This window comes from Pan paniscus, chromosome X, assembly GCF_029289425.2.
Source record: "Pan paniscus chromosome X, NHGRI_mPanPan1-v2.0_pri, whole genome shotgun sequence".
Taxonomy (NCBI): Eukaryota; Metazoa; Chordata; class Mammalia; order Primates; family Hominidae; genus Pan; species Pan paniscus.
In genome coordinates, this window is record NC_073272.2 from 74,977,406 (window position 1) to 74,996,546 (window position 19,141).

The 19,141-nt window shown below is 36.5% G+C and overlaps 1 protein-coding gene across 3 annotated transcripts in view; it reads left to right on the forward strand.

The window, feature by feature from the left end:
- UPRT (uracil phosphoribosyltransferase homolog) overlaps nt 1-14,459 on the forward strand; it is a 36,606-nt gene extending 22,147 nt beyond the window's left edge. For all 3 annotated transcript variants that reach the window (XM_003824396.5, XM_034949769.3, XM_055106356.2), the window contains 6 exons: nt 3,348-3,390; nt 6,215-6,284; nt 7,364-7,426; nt 9,597-9,758; nt 10,728-10,826; nt 13,264-14,459. In XM_003824396.5, coding sequence (XP_003824444.1) covers nt 3,348-3,390; nt 6,215-6,284; nt 7,364-7,426; nt 9,597-9,758; nt 10,728-10,826; nt 13,264-13,370 — 544 coding nt within the window. In that variant the 3' untranslated portion in view covers nt 13,371-14,459. The remainder of the gene's footprint in view (nt 1-3,347; nt 3,391-6,214; nt 6,285-7,363; nt 7,427-9,596; nt 9,759-10,727; nt 10,827-13,263) is intronic.
- The last annotated feature ends 4,682 nt before the right edge of the window (nt 14,460-19,141 follow it).

Genomic DNA, 19,141 nt, shown 5'->3' on the forward strand with positions numbered 1-19,141 from the left:
GGTGCAAAAGACATAAACAGACACTTTTCAAAAGAAGACATACAAACAGCCAACAAACATATGAAAAAATGCTTATCATCACGAATCATCAGATAAATGCAAATCAAAACCACAATGAAATACCATCTCACACCCGTTAGAATGGTGATTATTAAAAAGTCAAAAAACAACAGATCTTGGCAAGGCTGTGTAGAAAAGGAGATGCTTATACACTGTTGGTGAGAATGTAAATTAGTTCAGTCAGTGTGGAAAGCTGTTTCAAGATTTCTCAAATTATTAGAAACCATTTGACCCAAGAATCCCATTACGGGGTATATATTCAAATGAAAACAAATTATTCTACCAAAAAACCACACGCACTTGTATGTTCATCACAACAGTATTTACAACAGCAACGACATGGAATCCATGTAGGTGCCCATCAACAGTGGATTGGATAAAGAAAGTGTGGTAAATATATATGATGGAATCCTATGTAGCCATAGAAAAGAATGAAATCATGTCCTTTGCAGTAACATGGATGCAGCTGGAGGCCATTATCCTAAGTGAATTAATGCAGGAACAGAAAATCAAATACTGCATGTTCTCACTTATAAATGGGAGCTAAACACTGGGTACTCATGGACATTAAGATGGCAACAGTAGACACTGGGGACTACTAAATGGGGGAAGGATGGAGGGGGACAAGGGTTGGGAAACTAACTGTTGTGTACTATACTAAGTACCTGGGTGATAGGATCATTTGTACCCCAAACCTCAGCATCATGCAATACACCCAGGTAAAAAACCTGCACATGTACCCCCTGAATGTAAAATAAAAGTTGAAAAAAAGTAAATTAAAAAATGAGGATTTGGCTTCCAGTATGAATCCCATTCTTTTGTTGTTTCAGTGTGAAGATAACTTTTTAAAATGACTGCCTTTGGCGTTTGTCTTATGCTACAGGTGTGTGACACATTTGTTTATGTGAGGAGGTGTCAAGAAAAGTGGGTTCTCAGATATGGTTAAATCTGCATCGCTAAACCTGCTTGGGTTTGTACAATTTAAAATATGCTCAGCTTAACAATTAGATATCTATACTTTGGATTACAAGTGCCTGGATATCATTATCTGTTTAAATATTTGATATTTGGTTTTTTAGATGTATTTAAAAATATTCCAGGGATGTGTGCATGTGTGTTTTTTACATTGTGATAATTTTACATTAGACTTTATTTGGAACTGTTATCAGATAGAAGATAATTAATGTGTCTTTCAAAGCTTTTTTTCCAGTAGGAGAGATTACGGTTATGATTTAAAATGAAGTGTGTGGAATGAAGAAGATCTGGAGTCTGGTTCATATTAAAACATCCCTATTAACAAATAATTCAGCCTAGCGTTGTGTCTAAAATAGAGCCTCAGAGAATACATGCAGCTTCATTGATACAACAAGTAAATACCTGCTTTATGAAGCTCTAGTCTTAACAATGTTAAAGATTTAAATATGATATTGAAGGCCATTGTGGAATTTTTTAAAAAAAAAACGAGGTCAACTTATTGTATTCTAGATATACTTTAATTTCTAAATGGATTTAAAATGAATAATATGGATCTGAAGTCTGTCTATACAGCAGGAAATAGGTAAGTAATTACAGCTTGCAGTAGAGTTACTTGGAGTGGTAAATGATTTTATTGGAGGTCAAATAGCTGTCAAGAGATAACAGCTCATATTAGGTTCTCATAGTGTGTACCTTTTTTGGAATATCGAGAAAGCAGGTGCTTATTGTGCAAAAGTTATCAGCTGAGGCTGATTTTTTTGTGGGGGAGGGTGTGAAAGGTGGTAAAATGTTTGATTCCAAAGTAAAATAACAGATTTGGGCAACTCTGATCACTTAACCTAATATACTGTTTCTCTGTAATAAAGTGATATCTAACTGTTAAGAAATTAAAACTGACATTTCAGGTGTCTCCTATAATATATAACACCGCATATGTCTTTAAGTCAAATCCAGACTTCTTTCTTATTGAAAAACTATGTTCTAGCTGCCTAGGTAAGTTTGTATAGACCTAGCAAACAGAGCAGTAGGTTTCAGTATTTTTTGCAGTTCACTGAGTGAAGATTAATTATATAAATGAAAGGTGCTGGTGTAATTGTATAGTCTTATTTGAAAACCACAGTACGTGAAATTGAGCCTGTTTTAAAGGGGCTCTGTGTGTGTGTAGGTATGTGTGGATAGAGTTTTCTGAGTTTAAGGAATTTTTGTAAATAAACAACACAGACCTATATTCTTGCTGTTGCTAAATTGTGGTTTATATTTTAGAGAGCTAATATCTGTAGTATGATAGAACTGTGGTTACTCTAAGAAACCTAATGCCATTTGTGTCAGGGCTATTTCATTGCTTTTTCCATCTCAGAGAAATCAAATGCAACTTGAGGCAAAAGAGTGGAAATAAATGATATACTGAGATAATATGTGTTTGCATATATCATTTTGAGGCTGTTTTGGAGAATACTTTAGGTGGTCCATAGATAGGCAGATGGGGGTTTTTAAGTACATAAGCTGTAAATCAATCCATTCAGTCAGATCATTTAACTTATATGGAAGAAAGATGAGGAACAATACTACATTTTTATGTGCAGAAATAACATCAGTTATTTAACATTCCCTTTTTGGCTCGTTAACAGCTTGTGGGTAGACGTAGCCCTGGATTATTATTACTTGGTTACCTCAGGATATTGACCAGAGGAAATGGACAGGAAAATGGCAGAAAGATCTAGGGAATGAAGTACTCATTTGAAAAAACAGTCAAAAGGAACAAATTATCAATTATTTGAGAATGAGTTCTCGGAAATTAGTTTATATGTTTTTGAAAGCAGTAGCAAAAGCAGAGGATTTATTTATTGGTACCATTCCAGTTCCAAAAAGGATTACAAAGTAGATGGGTTACTTATCTTGGTAATATGGGTTTTAGATCAAGGTGAGTTGAGGGGGAGAATGGGGAGAAACTGCTTCTCTTACTGCAAAGTTTCCTCTCAACTTTAGCTCTGGACTTGCTCTCACCCTCCAGGGGTAACTTGTTCATCTCCCGGTTGACTAATATGTACTTGGGCAGCTCAGTGGGGGACTGCATGATCTTTTCAGTTCCAGTCTCTAATGTTGGTATCAAGCATTTTCATTATTGATCAAGTTATCTCATTTAGGTGCCTGTATCCTAGTAAAAAGTATCTTGCCTCAGTAATAGTCTGTACATGTAAGCATTTAAGCTTTTAGTATGTTATAGGTCTTAATATCAGTGTTACTGTACATATTAAATAACATTTTGCCTTAAAGCTCTAATTTAGACTAAAACTTGTATTATCTTTTTTTAGGACAGCCAGTAGAGGTGACTTCATGTTTTCTGCGGATCGTTTGGTAGGTGGGGGCTTTTCATTTTCATTTCATTGTTTTGCCTAGTGATATAACCATGGTAGACCAAGGGATATTTTTGTTCTAGAGCATTCTGGGGCTGAAAGAGATTGTACTAAGTAACCATCATGTTGCTAGGCTAATGAAGTGTTGTTTCACTGTTGCATTAAAGATCTACTTCAATACTTTTCACCACAAAGCATTGCCCATGAACTAATTCCCTGTATTTCTGAGATACCACTACCTCTCAAATGGGTCTTGGTAACTTGAGTTTCAGCAATTCTTAAGTGCCTCCTCTTAGGGCAGTGAAGTACATTAAAAGAAAACCAAAAATGTAAGGAGACCTCATAGTTACACTTGTGGTATCCAACGAATGTACAAAAATATATATTTCTTGTAGTTTACGGCGGCGGCAGGGGGAGGCTTATTTTGCCTCTTCTTTCCTGTACTAGCCTTCACATGTGAAATAGTACATTTGACTGTCTATGGTTTCCTCAGGCACTTCCTATTAAGAATTGACCAAGCCCAGTTCTGTTTAGCTAGTGTGATCTGAGAGGATCTCAGTCCAAATTGGTTTGTCTTCAGGGTAAGCACTGTGTTTTCTTCTTGTGTTAATATCTAAGCATGCTCAGTGCTTGAAGTGAGGTTGACATGTTTTCTGCTGTGGCTATTAGTTTTAATCCACAGCAGAAAATACATTACATTCAGGAAAGTTTAGTGTATATTTATATTTATATATAGTTTAATGTATATTTATATTTAGTGTATATTCATGAAGTTTAGTGTATATTACATGAATGTATTTCACTAAACTTGCGTGAATCAGGTATTGTGCTAGGCTGTGTCCAGAGAGATGAGATACAATAGTGAAGAATGTAGGCATGGTCCCTAATCTCTTGGTGTTTATGATCTAAATACTAGATTTACAAACTAAGTGCAAATTTAGTTTGGGAAAGAAAGGAATGAACAGGGCTTCTTAGCCCCAAAGTTATAATCAGATTAAGGTAGATGATTAAAAGGAATGTGAAAAAAAGGCATGAAACTTTTCATTTAGGTTTTGCCTGAGGATTTATTCCAAAGAGCATAGACAACTCCTGTTCTGCTTTTCATCGTAAGTATTCTTGGTTCAGAGACCAATTTTATTTAAAATTATTTGAGTTTTCATTGGCAGTAATAACCCTTAGATAGTAACAAGATAAATGTGGTTGACATTCCTGGAGCAATAGTTACGTCATTCTGTCTTTTATGCTTTTATCAAACCAAAAGAACAGGCTTGAAGAACTTGTATCTTAATGGCTGCTGTTTTGGTGTTTACTGGTAGAAAATGGTTCCTCTTTCTTTTGCTGTTCTTATGCTCTTTTTCTATAGAAAGTAGGAGTTAAGTTCACGGTTATTGTAAGATGCTTCCCTGAAAGGGCAAGCATAATCTTAGCCCAGTGAGATAGTAAGGACCTATGGCATAATTCGCCTGAGGGGATAATGATTTGGATCTCTCTCTGTTCTCTGCAGGTGGCTTTCAAGGTCCTGATATGGGGTGAAAAAGGGTCTGTTGTGGTTGTGGTAGAGACTGGAGCTATTTAGGTTTATCTTCTTGAGGATTTCTAGTACACTATCTCCTGCAGCACATGCCATTAATATATATTATTATATATATATTAATTTCATCCTGAATTTGTCAGGGTTGGCTTCCTTGGCCCTCAGATCCTTGGGTTCTTTATATTTTAGTCACTCTTCTGATTTTATGCACTCCTGTGAGAGTTGGGCACACTAATTTCTGTCCCAGTGTTGGAGGGGATGGGGATAGGAGGTAAGACTCATTAGAGGACTGTTACTAGGAGGAAAAGATCTAGGCTCTTCAAAGAAAAGAATCCTCTTTTACCCTTGTAATTTGCTCATAAAAAAATCTCCACAGAAGATGGTGGCTGGAGGTGAGTATGCACACATGTGCAGTATTCATGAGGTGCCTGGGCCCTCTGTCTGATGCTGCAGGCTGACAAAATCCTGGCTTATTTAGAATTGATTGTTTTAATGGCAGCAGGGTGTTATTATATGTTGTGATAACAGAGCATAGGGCCTGGTGCTTCTCCCTGCTGTTGCAGATTCTCAATCAGTAATGTAATGTTGATTGGATAAAATGTGCATTGCAGACTCAGCATTACTTTTACTGTAGTTGGCTTTGGTTGTTCATGGAATTACCATATCTTGTTTTTGGAGGCTCTTCTAGTAGTTCTGAGTGATGCTTTCCTTTGTACCACACATTATGATTGATATGAGCCTTTTCTTTAGCTGAGAAGCCCCAGTGCATTTTACTGGATCCTCCTTCAAGCTCAGTAAATTGGTTCAGCCAATGCACTCATTTATTTCCTCTAAAGAAGTTTCAGGCTTTATTTACATTATGGTGGGCCTTTGTTAAAAATAATCTGACTTAATGATTTCCAAGGTACTGAATAAAGCAGAGAAATTCCCAGTGAGCACTATTTCCAGAATAATAAGAAGTATATTACTTCCAAGAGTGCTTGCCATGACTGTTGTCACTTGCTGGAGTTTTGTGTCCCTCATAGTCTGGACTGACAGAATGAGAATCAGAAGGAATATTGGAGCCTTTTGGTGGCAATCATGGCCTATCTGAGGTTGGATACCTAGCAGCAAGTAGTATGGCATTTGGATCTATCCCTGTATCTAACACATGATAGGGGGCCCCTTACTGCCTCCACAAGTGAAACCTTTGCCTAGTGTGTTCATGACTCTGCCTACTGTTCAGCTCCTGAAGCTAACAGCTAACAGGAGATTCCCAGCAGGTTCTCAACTTCTTCTTCCTTTGACTCTCTAGATCAGACTTGTTGTGGAAGAGGGATTGAATCAGCTGCCATATAAAGAATGCATGGTGACCACTCCAACAGGTAACTAGGGCTGTTATTCTCAAATTTTCCTCATAAAAATTCTGAGCTAGAATGGGGAAAGATGTAAGTAAAGCAGTCTAAGTACAATAAATATGCAAAATGAAGGGCTAGATGGAGCTATTCTTTTAAAATCTTAAAAATAAAACTCAGGCATTTAGGAAAGAAATCTGTGTAGATGATTTTTTGTTAAGGGCTTGCTTGTCAATTCAAGTTAAAGGTTAACAAATACTCTTCAGCATGCACGTGTTGCCTCTAATGATGGCCCATTGAGACCATAGTTAAGAATTGCTGGCAGCTTATCTTCATCTCTATGGGAAAGCTGCTGGTGAGCACAAATGGGCAAGTCTGTTTTGGCACTGAAATTACATGTTAAAAAAGGATAGAAAGTAAAAAAGAAAACTAAAAATGATAAGAATTGGAGAAGGTGCTTTGTTCTATCCTTTAATAGAAAGTAGCCAAAGATCCCTGTTTCAGGGATTTGAAATTATGATTTGGTTTAGTAAATAACGTAAAACTGTTCTATTCAAAGGGTTTACTTTATGAAACTTGGGGACTGAGTTTGTAGCATCATAATTGACACAAATTCAGGATGAGACCAAGAGTTGAACATGTCTTAATAACTATTTCAGCCACTTTCTTCTGCTTTTAAGGCAGAATGGAGGCTCATAAAGAAGAACGGAGGCTCATAAAGAAGAATGGAATGAGGAAGCTTTCTGCTGTGGCTCACAGTGGGGTCCCAGTTTGAATTGATGGGGTATATAGCATTCTCAGAGTGCAGTGATTCTCTTTGAATTCAGTTTGAGGAATGTGTATGTGAATATCATGTTATAATAAGTCCTATTCCCATTCAATGAAGTCTGCCTCTCCCAATTATCCCCACAGGTTTCTTATGAAGAATTAAGAAATAACTGAAAAATCATGACTCATCTCATTATTTCCACAGGGAATCTCAGGCATTATACAGTGTGTCTGAACAAGGGTTGCTTTGTGCCCATCTACTTTAAACCGTAGACACTTTATAAAATACGTAGGTTACTCCAGTGATGAAAGATAAATTCTTTGGTTTTATTTCCTAACAGGGTACAAGTATGAAGGAGTGAAATTTGAGAAGGGAAATTGTGGGGTCAGCATAATGAGAAGCGGTAGGTTCACGTGTGTGTGATTTTTGTCTCTTTGTATGCATAGAAATGGTTGCTGTTTTCCAGAAGAGAGGCAGGCTTGTCTGTCATAATTGCAGCCTGCCTTTAGTTAAATCTCACTACCTGTGTTATCTAGCCTCATGGTGCTGTGGAGTCATGGCCTGTGTGAGGCTGGGTTTGGCTAATTTTAACTACAGAGCGTATTCCCTAATAGAGTGCTCCCATGGGCAAGCCAGCTTTCAAAGAGATTCAGAGGAGGATGGGAGGATAGGAGGATGTGGTGATGCTATCTTGGGGAGAACAGGTCAGTTTGAAGACTGAGGGAATATGGTATAAATTCGGGCTTGGAGAACTTTGAATACCTGACTGGAGAAAATATTTATTCTGTTTTTATTTCTGTTGTTGAGCTAAATGACTTGTTTGATATTTTTACTTTTTTTTTTTTAGAGACAGGGTCTCACTCTATTGTCCAGGCTGGAGTATGGTGGCATGATCATAGCTCGCTGTAACCTCAAACTCCTGAGTTCAAGTAATCCTCCCACCTCAGCCTCCTGAGCAGCTAGTACTACAGGCACATGCCACTATACCTAGCAAATTAAAAAACACATTTTTTTTTTTTTGGTAGAGATGAGGTCTTGCTATGTTGCCCAGGCTGGTCTAAAACTCCTGGCCTCCAGTGATGCTCCTGCCTCAGTCTCCGAAAGTGCTGGGATTATGGGCATGAGCCACCATACCCAACCTAATACTTTAAAACTTTATATATGATGACTACGTGACCACATAGGCAAAAGTGCTTGACTGTCATTAATTCTAGGTATTTCCATCTGCTGGTCTTATGAATGTTGTATTTGTGTTTGAGTTCAACTGATTACCCTTCTAAACCAACCTTTGTATAGCAAAATCACTTGCCTGTGATTAGAACCTTTACCTGTTACATGGGGTTTTTTCCATTCAGCCAACTTAATTGTTTCACGTAAGATTTATGTTTTTTTTGCATAAGTGGTAGAAGCTCCACTTGTTTGCACTGAATACATATAGTTTAATTTTTAACATATAAACATTCACTTTTCTCTTCTGGTTATGAAGTTATGTTTGTGAACAATTAAATGCCTCAAGTAAACTAGGAACTTTAAGCTCCTTTTTTTCTAGGAGGAAGCTCTTAAGCACTGATAGCATTTCAGGACATTTCAGGACAATGATGTTCAACTTTTAAAAACTGGTAAAGACAATGGACTTTTAAGGTGCAGTTTCTTCTGTTTCAGTTCAGCTTCTTCTCTAAAGGCACAAGCATGGTCCTTGTACCCTTAGTATGTACTAGATGACTTGTGGTGATGTACAGCATTGCTTATAACCTTAATAGCCATTTGTTGATTTTCATATATATTAGAAAGAAACTTGTTTTATGTTTACACTAGTGATATAGTTTCCTCTTAAAATAAGTTTAAGTGAAAACAATAAATTTAAGAAAAATGTTAAGTAAATGCCAGTATTGGTAGAATTCTGATATGGCCTAAAATCTTGAAGATGGCATGAGAATGACTGCCTTTTGGCAAACACTTCTTTAAAGGAATTCAGACTCAAAAATAGCTCTGTGTTCAGAAATCAACGGTGGTAGTGCTAGTTATTATTACCTGGGAGAGGGGGAACAATATACAACTTTTTCACTGCTTGCAGCAAAATCTTTGCTGTTGAGAAGTCATTGTTGAGCTAAGTGATGTCCCCTGATGCTACCTTGACCTAAAAGGAGACTTTCTGATCTACAGCCTTTATTCTTCCATAAATCTTTTGCATTTTCTCATACAAAAGTCACAAATTTAGGTGGTTTAAAGGCTTCTTTAAAATAATAGAGATAAAAATATTCCTGATATTAAAAAAGCTCAGGGAGCTGCTCAACAAAATGCTTTATTTCCTGTAATCACGGAAGCATGACAGCTCTAAAACTTGTAAGCTAGCAATAAAACTAGCTTATTCTAGTTTCATTAACCAGCCCTTAACCTGGTTTCATTAACCTCCACTAAGTATGAAATATGAGCATATCAGAAATAAAAGCTGTCAGCTTCAAAATAATTATTTTCATCTTCCTTCCTTTTTGTATTAATAACAGTGACAAACTATACTTTGGCCTGTTCTTGGACTTTCTCTCTCTTTCCCCTAATCTTTTTTCTTCTTCAAGGTGAGGCAATGGAACAAGGTTTACGAGACTGCTGTCGATCCATACGAATTGGAAAGATCCTGATTCAGAGTGATGAGGAGACACAAAGAGCCAAAGTATATTATGCCAAATTCCCCCCAGACATTTACCGGAGAAAAGTCCTTCTGATGTATCCAATTCTCAGTGAGTGGCTTCCATTTATTTGTAACCTTTGGTTAGGGTTTAAATTCAACTTAGTGCCTGCCTCCTAGGTACCCTTATATAAAAGGCAAAAAGAGTTTCTAAATGTTTTTTTCTCAGTTGGGAAAACTGCCCCAGGCAGTTCACTGGAGAGTTTTTATTGCATAGTAAGAGAATATACAGTAGTCAGACCTTATTAGCCCCAACAAACTTCCGTCTTGAACACACTGAAACAAAGGATTTAATGAGGCAAAATATATGGAATACAGAAAATATATTGAAACATATCTCCTCTTTAGCCTAATGAGTACAGCAGTGATTTTCCTCAATAATTTATTCTCTCTGGAGGTAATATTTTTTCCTGCTATTCTGTTCTGTTTCTTAAGCTTACTCAGACCACACTTGGCATGGTCTTTAAGGGAGGTGAGAGGGAATATGTTAAATTTGATACCTCATACTAAATGAATTTAGGGCTTGGTATTTGATAACTGAAAAGTGTATGTGTCATGTTCATTATTGAAGATAGCATGGATAAAGAACAAGTACCTTCATATGAAGTGGTTTCTTATGTTAGATTGCTATATTGCTCTTACTTCAAAGACATTTTGTGGCCGCGTGCTGTGGCTCACACCTGTAATCCCAGCAATTTGGGAGGTCGAGGTGGAAGGATCGCTTGAGCCCAGGAGTTTATGACCAGCCTGGGCAACATATGGAGAACCCATTTCTGCAATAAATAGAAAAAGTAGCTGGGTGTGGTGGCACGTGCCTATAGTCCCAGCTACTTGGGAGGCTGAGGTGGGAGGATGGCTTGAGCCTGGGAGGTCAAGGCTGCAGTGGGCCGAGATCATGCCACTGCACTCCAGCCTGAGTGACAGAGTGATTCCCTGTCCCCCCTCCCCCCAAAAAAAGAAAAAAGACATTTAAAAATGAATGTTAAGGTTGCTAATTCATTTGGTTATCTTTTGATTTCAGGCACTGGAAATACTGTAATTGAAGCTGTAAAGGTTCTTATAGAACATGGAGTTCAACCCAGTGTTATCATCCTACTCAGTCTGTTCTCCACTCCTCATGGTGAGTTCAGCATGAGGCAGTAACTAGGGCTCCATATAGTCCTGAGGTGGGTAAGTATGCATTTTCTAGCTTCTAATCCTGAGGAAAAGTTTATCTGCTTTCACATTAAATCTGAATCTAATTTGGGTAATTATAACTTGTGTTTGTCATCTGTAAGCTTAGTGATAACATTTTATACCATTCTAATGTTCAAATGCAAATGGAGAAGTATGAACTAACCCCATTTAAAAGAATTGCAATTGTTTTCCTGGTTTGGCCTGCAAATGACTCAAAGGTTCCTATTTCCCTTGGCTCGCCACCTGAGCCTGAGAACTGCTCACAAACAGCAAGAAACATAAGGTTCTAGCTAGCCCTGTAGTCTTACCGAAGTAATCTTTGCAGTGTGAAGTGAAGAGCAGAAGTTTTTAAAGTTAGACTTCTGCTCAAAGGGCAGAGAGAACTGTGTGTTCTCCATTCCTGAAGGAGGTGTACCTAACTTAAGATCTTAGTGTTTTTTGCCATACATTGCAGAACAATTGGGAATATATTTTAAGAAAATAAGTATAGGTGCATGTAGAAATTTAGCTTCTAGGATGTTTATTGTAGAGTTATTTGGTATAAGAAAAAATGTGAAAGTATACAAATGACTCACAATAAGGAAATGGTTAAATAAATAATATATATTCAAAGGATATACTATTATGTAACTGTTAAATCATGTTTTTGGAAAATATTGAATGGCATCCAAAAATGTACATGGTAAATGTAAAAAAGCAGTATAAAAATAACAACATTAGAATAGGGTAAAGTGTTATCACCAAGCTTGGAGATGACCAGTACAAATTATGACTATTTTAATTACAAAAATCAGAGTTGGATTTAATATGGAACCTAATAAATCTTTCCTTAGCATGAGAGGCTAGACAGACACACAGTGTTGTTTCAATTTTGGTTTCAAAATGCATACACAATATTAATAGTGGTTATTTTAGGCTGGTGGGATTCTAAGTGCTTTTCATTTTGTTTTTAAGCTTTAAATTGGTATTTTTCAAATGTTCTACAATGAATTTGTATTTGCTTCATAATTTTTAAAAAGGGAAATATATGGCTTCTCTAGTCAGGTGTTTTCTCATTTCCAAAATTTCTAAGTCTTAGCCAGTTCTGAAGAGGCTACAGTATATCTAGTTGGGAAAGCTGGTTTCAGTAGGTTATTGACAGGAGTTATGGCCTGTTTGATTACTTTGCTGTTTCATAACTAAATATTACTTGTAGTTCAAATGTTGGTGGTAACAAAAGGCGATTTGCTTAGTTATCATTTATATATATAAAACACAGGTGGCATTGAAAATATTGAGAGAATCCAATAATTATTAAAATTTTTACCTTTGGGAATAGAAAAGCACTCTTTTTAGTTCTAATAGTATACATGAGAATGGTGTACTATTCTTTGAAATTTATGCTGAAAAATTTTATTCTGTGGCAACTTTGCTATGGATTTTTAGTTTGACAGGGTAATTAAAATAGTCATAATTTGTATTGGTCATCTCTTAAGCTTGGTGATAACATTTTATGTGATTCTAATGCTGTTATTTATACATTTTTTACATTTTTACATTTACCATGTACATTTTTGATGCCATTCAATATTTTCCAAAAATATGATTTAACAGTTATATATTACATCCTTTGAATATATGTTATTTATTTAACCATTTCCTTATTGTGAGTTATTTACATACTTTCACATTTTTTCTTATGCCAAATCACTCTACAATGAATATCCTAGTCCTTGTTACTTTTCCCTACCTATTCCCCTCCCCATAAGCTAGAGTCCTAACTTCTAAAAAGCTGGCGTGCTCTGACACACCAGCTTTTTCTGTGAAAAGCAAGTACACTGTGAAACGCTACGCTTGTTTCACAGTGTTTCAGTTGGGAAACCATCATCTTACGTGTGTTCCTCTTTAATTTTTTTTTAATAGAGATGGGGTGTTGCCATGTGGCCCAGGCTGGTCTCAAATTCCTGGCCTTGAGTGATCCTCCTGCCTCAGCCTTCTAAAGCTCTGAGATTACAGGCTTGAGCCACTGTGCTTGGCCTGTGATCCTCATTTTAAAAAGGACTGTATTCACTCTATTACAGTCACCTTTAAAATTAAACAAAATAAAAAATACTCTTTAGGGGGAAAGTTTCTATAACTGAACAATTATATTTTTCAACTTGAGTATAAAATAATAATTCTAAGAATGTATTAGTGAGATGGAGGGGGCATAGTCTGACTACTGTCAAAGCTTTTCAGACTTTATACAAAGGAAGAGATTAACCAAGTCTGATTAGGTATCCAAAGATCATTGCTCTCTGTCTTCTGTCAATTTTAGACCTAGTGGCAATAACTACAAAATTCCTGAATTACAACTGGTGTTACCAAAACATCCTACCATAATAACTTTTGTTTTTTTGAAGGTGCCAAATCAATCATTCAGGAGTTTCCAGAGATCACAATTTTAACTACTGAAGTTCATCCTGTTGCACCTACACATTTTGGACAGAAATACTTTGGAACAGACTAAGTTATTTAAGTAAAATAATTATCTTGTGTAATATTACAATCATGTTTTGATTTTCTATTTGTTTTACTGATTCACTTGAGGGTGGCAGAGAAAAATGTGTTAAAATGCTTTTTAGTTTTGGAAGTGGGTATATTTGAGGTTATATCTCATTTAGTTATTTGTTTACTGTTGGCACCGAATTCAACAATGAAGTATATGCAACTCTTACAAAACATAAATTTTAATAATATTCTAATGCAAATTACTGAACCCTCAGTGCATTAAAATTATTTCCTAATTTATGAGCCTCTTAGTTTGGAGGTTGCTTGAAGCCACAAATAAAACTCAAATGAGAGTCAGTTCTTTGTCCCACTGTAGTTTGCATTTTGTTTAGTTTGGTTTTAGCTCTAGTAAGGTTTCACATATGTGGCTATTGCCACATTCCTCTACTGTTTTCTTTCTGATACTGGACATGCTAGTAACTTGGAGAGGAGAATAAAAGAATGTCTCCTGGAATTTTACATTCCCATTAATGTCCTCATTCAATTGGCAGACCTAGGATGTATGATTAACTCTCAGGCCATTATGTTTTTCATGGCTCATTTCCCAAACTGCATTGTTGGTAGGTGCCTTGCTAAGCTGTAATGCAGTGAAGAAGATGGTGGGGCATTTTTAGTAATTGGAACTGTAACATTAATTTACAAGATTGAACCAGGGATGTCTGGATGCTGACAAGGGAGAGCCAAGTACTGTTAATGCCATCAATCCTCTAGGAAGGAATTGGTGGTTTTTCTGAAGTGTGGGGGAAAGGGTGGTTTCTTGCTGGATTTCATGGCCAGTAAGTAAATTTAAATGCTTCATTTTTAATTTGAATGTTTCTGCTAGAGACCTTTGATTTGGAAATTAGTTATTTTGCATGTTTGTCAACTGTATATGTATGAAAATAGAAAAAAACCATGCTTTTTGTAAAAACCCCTAAGATTTGTATATGTTCATCTTTAGGCTTCTGAAAGGGAGAGAAATCATATTGGAAATCAATGTTGGTGTTCTGAAATCTGCTTGTAAAACTCTCATCTCATTTTACATTGATATTAAAACATTTTAACAGTGTTGGCTAGCTGATTACTTGATTAATTATACTCCCATGGCCCCATAGGCAGCTGTTGTGGGCCTCTGTTCAAAAGCACAGAAAAGAGCAGAAGGAAATGTCTTAGAAAGAATCAAAGCTGATGAAATCAGCAAAGATTGGGGGAAAGGAAGGAAGCCTGGTGTAGATTGGATTATATTTTTCCTTTGGGGACTAGAATACTAGAAGAACTTCAGTATATTTTTCCCTTTATTTTTGAATACTGTCATATAATAAATTGAGATTAATAAATTACTCATATTACAGTTCTTCCATGGCAAATGTTGCTTTCAAGTTGTTACTGAAATTCTCATCTATACTTGTCAGTTAACTGTCTTGATACAGTGTGGATTTTGTTTACTCCTGACTAGCAGAAGTTATAACTAAAGCCCGTTAAAGCTAGAATTTCTATCTCCCTCTCCCAGCACAGATGTGAACCAGCAAATTTAGATGGAGAACAGATATGCTTGAGATTGGTGCATCAAACTAGTTGAAAAGATGATGCCTACCACTATAGGAGTTAATGCTTCTAAATTATTGCTTATGTTAGGGCTTCAGTATTTCATTTGAGGTGACTTTCCAAAACAGCAGACAAATTTATATTCAAGTGTAGATATAAAACCATATTTTAAGCAAATTATTTTTGTATTACCAGCCATTTAGATTTAACATGTCTTTGTTCCTCGATTGATATTTAGTTGACTACATTTGGTTCCCACATGAAGGGCCTAGAATGAACAGTAGGAAGTATTCAATGAGGTCATAGTCGCCCCTGATATTTGTCTTCTATCCCTCTCTAGATTTCAAGAAAATTATACCTATGGGTTTTGAAGTTTGGGTCTTTTTAGCAAATGAGGCATTATTTGTAGGGTTAATCACTTGCAGGACTCTGAGCGTGGGACATTTTTTAAGTATTCTAAATTTAACACAAGATTAACAGACTATTGAAAACAAGATTGTTTTTAAGTAATATGAACTTCAGAGTAGTATAAACTTTGTATATTCCTTGCTGAAGAACACACCCTAGCACAATAAAAAGAATGGTCCAATCGTATATGCAGTGGTTCTCAAAACTTGAATGTGCATCAGAATCACCTAGAGGGCCACAGATTGCTGTGGCCTAACAAGTTCCCACGAGATGCTAACGTTGTTTTGGAGACCATATTTTGATTTAAGACATTTCTTTTATAATAGAAGCATTTAATGTTATAAGTTTTCCTATAAATATTGATTTAGCTGTACCTCACAAATTTTGATATAGTATGTTTCATTTTCATTTATATTAAAATAATTGCTCATTTTTCATTTCTTCTTTGACCCAGGATTATTTAGAAACATGTCATTTAATTTCCAAATACGGGATTTTCCAGATTTCTTTCTGTTATTGCTTTCTAATTTAATCCCACTGTGGTGAGAGAATATACTTCTTATTATTTGAATCCTTTTAAATTTATGGAGACTTGTTTTATGGCCCAGAATATAGTCTCTTCTGGTAAATCTTCCATGGGTGCTTGAAAACTATGTTTTATCCTGCCGTTTTTGGATAGAGTGTTCTATGTCAATTAGGTTAAGTTGGTTGATAGTGTTGTTCAAGTCTTCTACTTTACTGATTTTCTCTTTTTTCATCTGCTCCTTCTGAGGCAACTTTATTGACTTTCTGTCTACTTATTCTATCGGTTGTTGGGAGAGATCGATGAAATCTCTGACTAAAATTTATATTTGTTTGTTTCTCCTTTCAGTTTTATCAGTTTTTGCTTTATGTATTTTGAAGCTTTGTTGTTAGGAGTGTAAACTTTTAGGATTGTTATGTTCTCTTGATAAGCTGACTCGTTATCATGAAATATTCCCTTTTATCCCTGTTATTCTTCTGAAATCTACTTTGCCTGATGTTAATGTAAATATTCTGGCTTTCTTTTGAATAATACTAACATGGCATATCTTTGTTCACCCTTTTACTTTTTTTTTTTTGAGATGGAGTCTCATTCACTCTGTCACCCACGCTGGAGTGCAATGGCGTGATCTTGGCTCACTGCAACCTCTGCCTCCTGGGTTCAAGTGATGCTCCTGTCTCAGGCTCCCAAGTAGCTGGGACTACAGACGTATACTGCTATGCCTGGATAATTTGTGTATTCTTAGTGGAGACGGGGTTTCACCACATTGGCCAGGCTGGACTCGAACTCCTGACATCAAGTGATCTGCCCGCCTCAACTTTTCAAAGTGCTGGCATTACAGGTGTGAGCCACCATGCCTGGCCTCATCCTTTTACTTTTAACTTATGTGTGGGGTTTTTTTGAGGCAGGGTCTCAGTCCATCACCCCGGCTGGAATGCAATGGCATGATCATAGCTCACTGTAACCTTGAACTCCTAGGTTAAAGTGATCCTCCTGCCCCAGCCTCCCAAGTAGCCAGGACTACAGGCATGCGTCACTACACCTGGCTAATTTTTAATTTTTTTGTAGAGATGGGGTCTTGCTATGTTGCCCAGGCTGATCTTGAACTCTTGGCATCAAGGGATCCTCCCACTTTAGCCTCCCAAAGCCATGAGATCACATGTTTGAGCCATCACACCCAGCCCTATTTGTGTTTTTATAGATTTTTTAAATTAAACATTTCAAAATTTTATTTCTAGAGACAGAGTCTTGCAATATTGCCCATGCTGGAATTCAACTCCTATTTCCTGAGTAGCTGGGATGACAAGCATGTGCCACCACACCTGAATTGTTTTTATATTTAATCTGGGTTTCTTATAGGTAACCTAGAGTTGGGCCTTGCTTTATTTTTCCAATTTGACAGTCTCTGCCTTCTAATCAGGATGTTTAGACCATTTTTATTTAATGTGATTATTGATATGATTGATTTAAAATCTACCATCTTGCTATTTGCCTTCTATTTGTTCATTATTCACTTTTTCCTCTTTTTCTACCTTCTTTTGCATTATTATTTATTATTCCATTTTATCCATTTGGATTATATTAGATGCAATACTTTCTTCTTTTAGTGGTTCCTTTAGGGTTTATAGTATATAACTTTAATTTATCACAGCCCACTTCAAGCGTAAGATAAGAACTTCATGTACTTCTATTCCCCCACTCGAGTCTGTTCCCTATTATTGTCATGTTTTACTTCTACACATGTTAAACCTTATAATACATTGTGGGTTTTTGTTTGTTTTTGATACTTTTAAAGTGATATAAAAAGAAATAAGAAAAAAGGTATTTTCATTTTTTTAAATATACTTTAAGTTCTGGGATACATGTGCAGAACGTGCAGGTTTGTTACATAGGTATACATGTGCCATGGTGGATTGCTGCACCCATCAACCTGTCATCTAGGTTTTGAGCCCCGCATGCATTAGATATTTGTCCTAATACTATCCTTCCCCTTGCTCCCCATGCCCCAACTGGCCCAGTGTGTGATGTTACCCTCCCTTTGTCCATGTATTCTCATTGTTTAACTCCCACTTGTGAGTGAGAACATGTGGTGTCTGGTTTTCTGTTCCTGTGTTAGTTTGCTGAGAATGATGGCTTCATCCATGTCCCTGCAAAGGACATGAATTCATTCTTTTTTATGGCTGCATAGTATTCCATGGTGTATATGTGCCACATTTTCTTTATCCAGTCTATCATTGATGGGCATTTGGGTTGGTTCCAAGTCTTTGCTATTGTAAATAGTGCTGCAATAAACATACGTGTGCATGTGTCTTTATAGTAGCATGATTTATAATCTTTGGGATATAGCCAGTAATGGGATTGTGGGTCAAATGGTATTTCTGGTTCTAGATTCTTGAGGAATCGCCACACTGTCTTCCACAATGGTTGAACTAATTTACTCTCCCACCAACAGTGTAAAAGCATTCCTATTTCTGCACATCCTCTCCAGCATCTGTTGTTTCCTGACTTTTTAATGATTGCCATTCTAATTGGTGTGAGATGGTATCTCATTGTGGTTTTGATTTGCATTTCTGTAATGACCAGTGATGATGAGCTTTTTTTCCAATGTTTGCTGGTTGCATAAATGTCTTCTTTTGAGAAGTGTCTGTTCATATCCTTCACCCACTTTTTGATGGGGCTGTTTTTTTCTTGTAAATTTGTTTAAGTTCCTTGTAGATTCTGGATATTAGACATTTGTCAGATAGATAGATTGCAAAAATTTTTGCCCATTCAAAAGGTAGCCTGTTCACTCTAATGATAGTTTTTTTTTTTTTCCTGTGCAGAAGCTCTTTAGTTTAATTAGATCCCATTTGTCAATTTTGGCTTTTGTTGCCATTGCTTTTGGCATTTTAGTCATGAGTCTTTGCCCATGCGTACGTCCTGAATGGTATTACCTAGGTTTTCTTCTAGGGTTTCTATGGTTTTAGGTCTTACATTTTAGTCTTTGATCCATCTTGAGTTAATTTTTATATGAGGTGTAAGGAACGGGTCCAGTTTCAGTTTTCTGCATATGGCTAGCCAGTTTTCCTAACACCATTTATTAAATAGGGAATCCATTCCCCATTGCTTGTTTTTCTCAGGTTTGTCAAAGATCTGATGGTTGTAGTTGTGTGGTATTATTTCTGAAGTCCCTGTTCTGTTCCATTGGTCTATATATCTGTTTTGGTACCGGTACCATGCTGTTTTGGTTACTGTAGCCTTGTAGTATAGTTTGAAGTCAGGTAGGGTGATGCTTC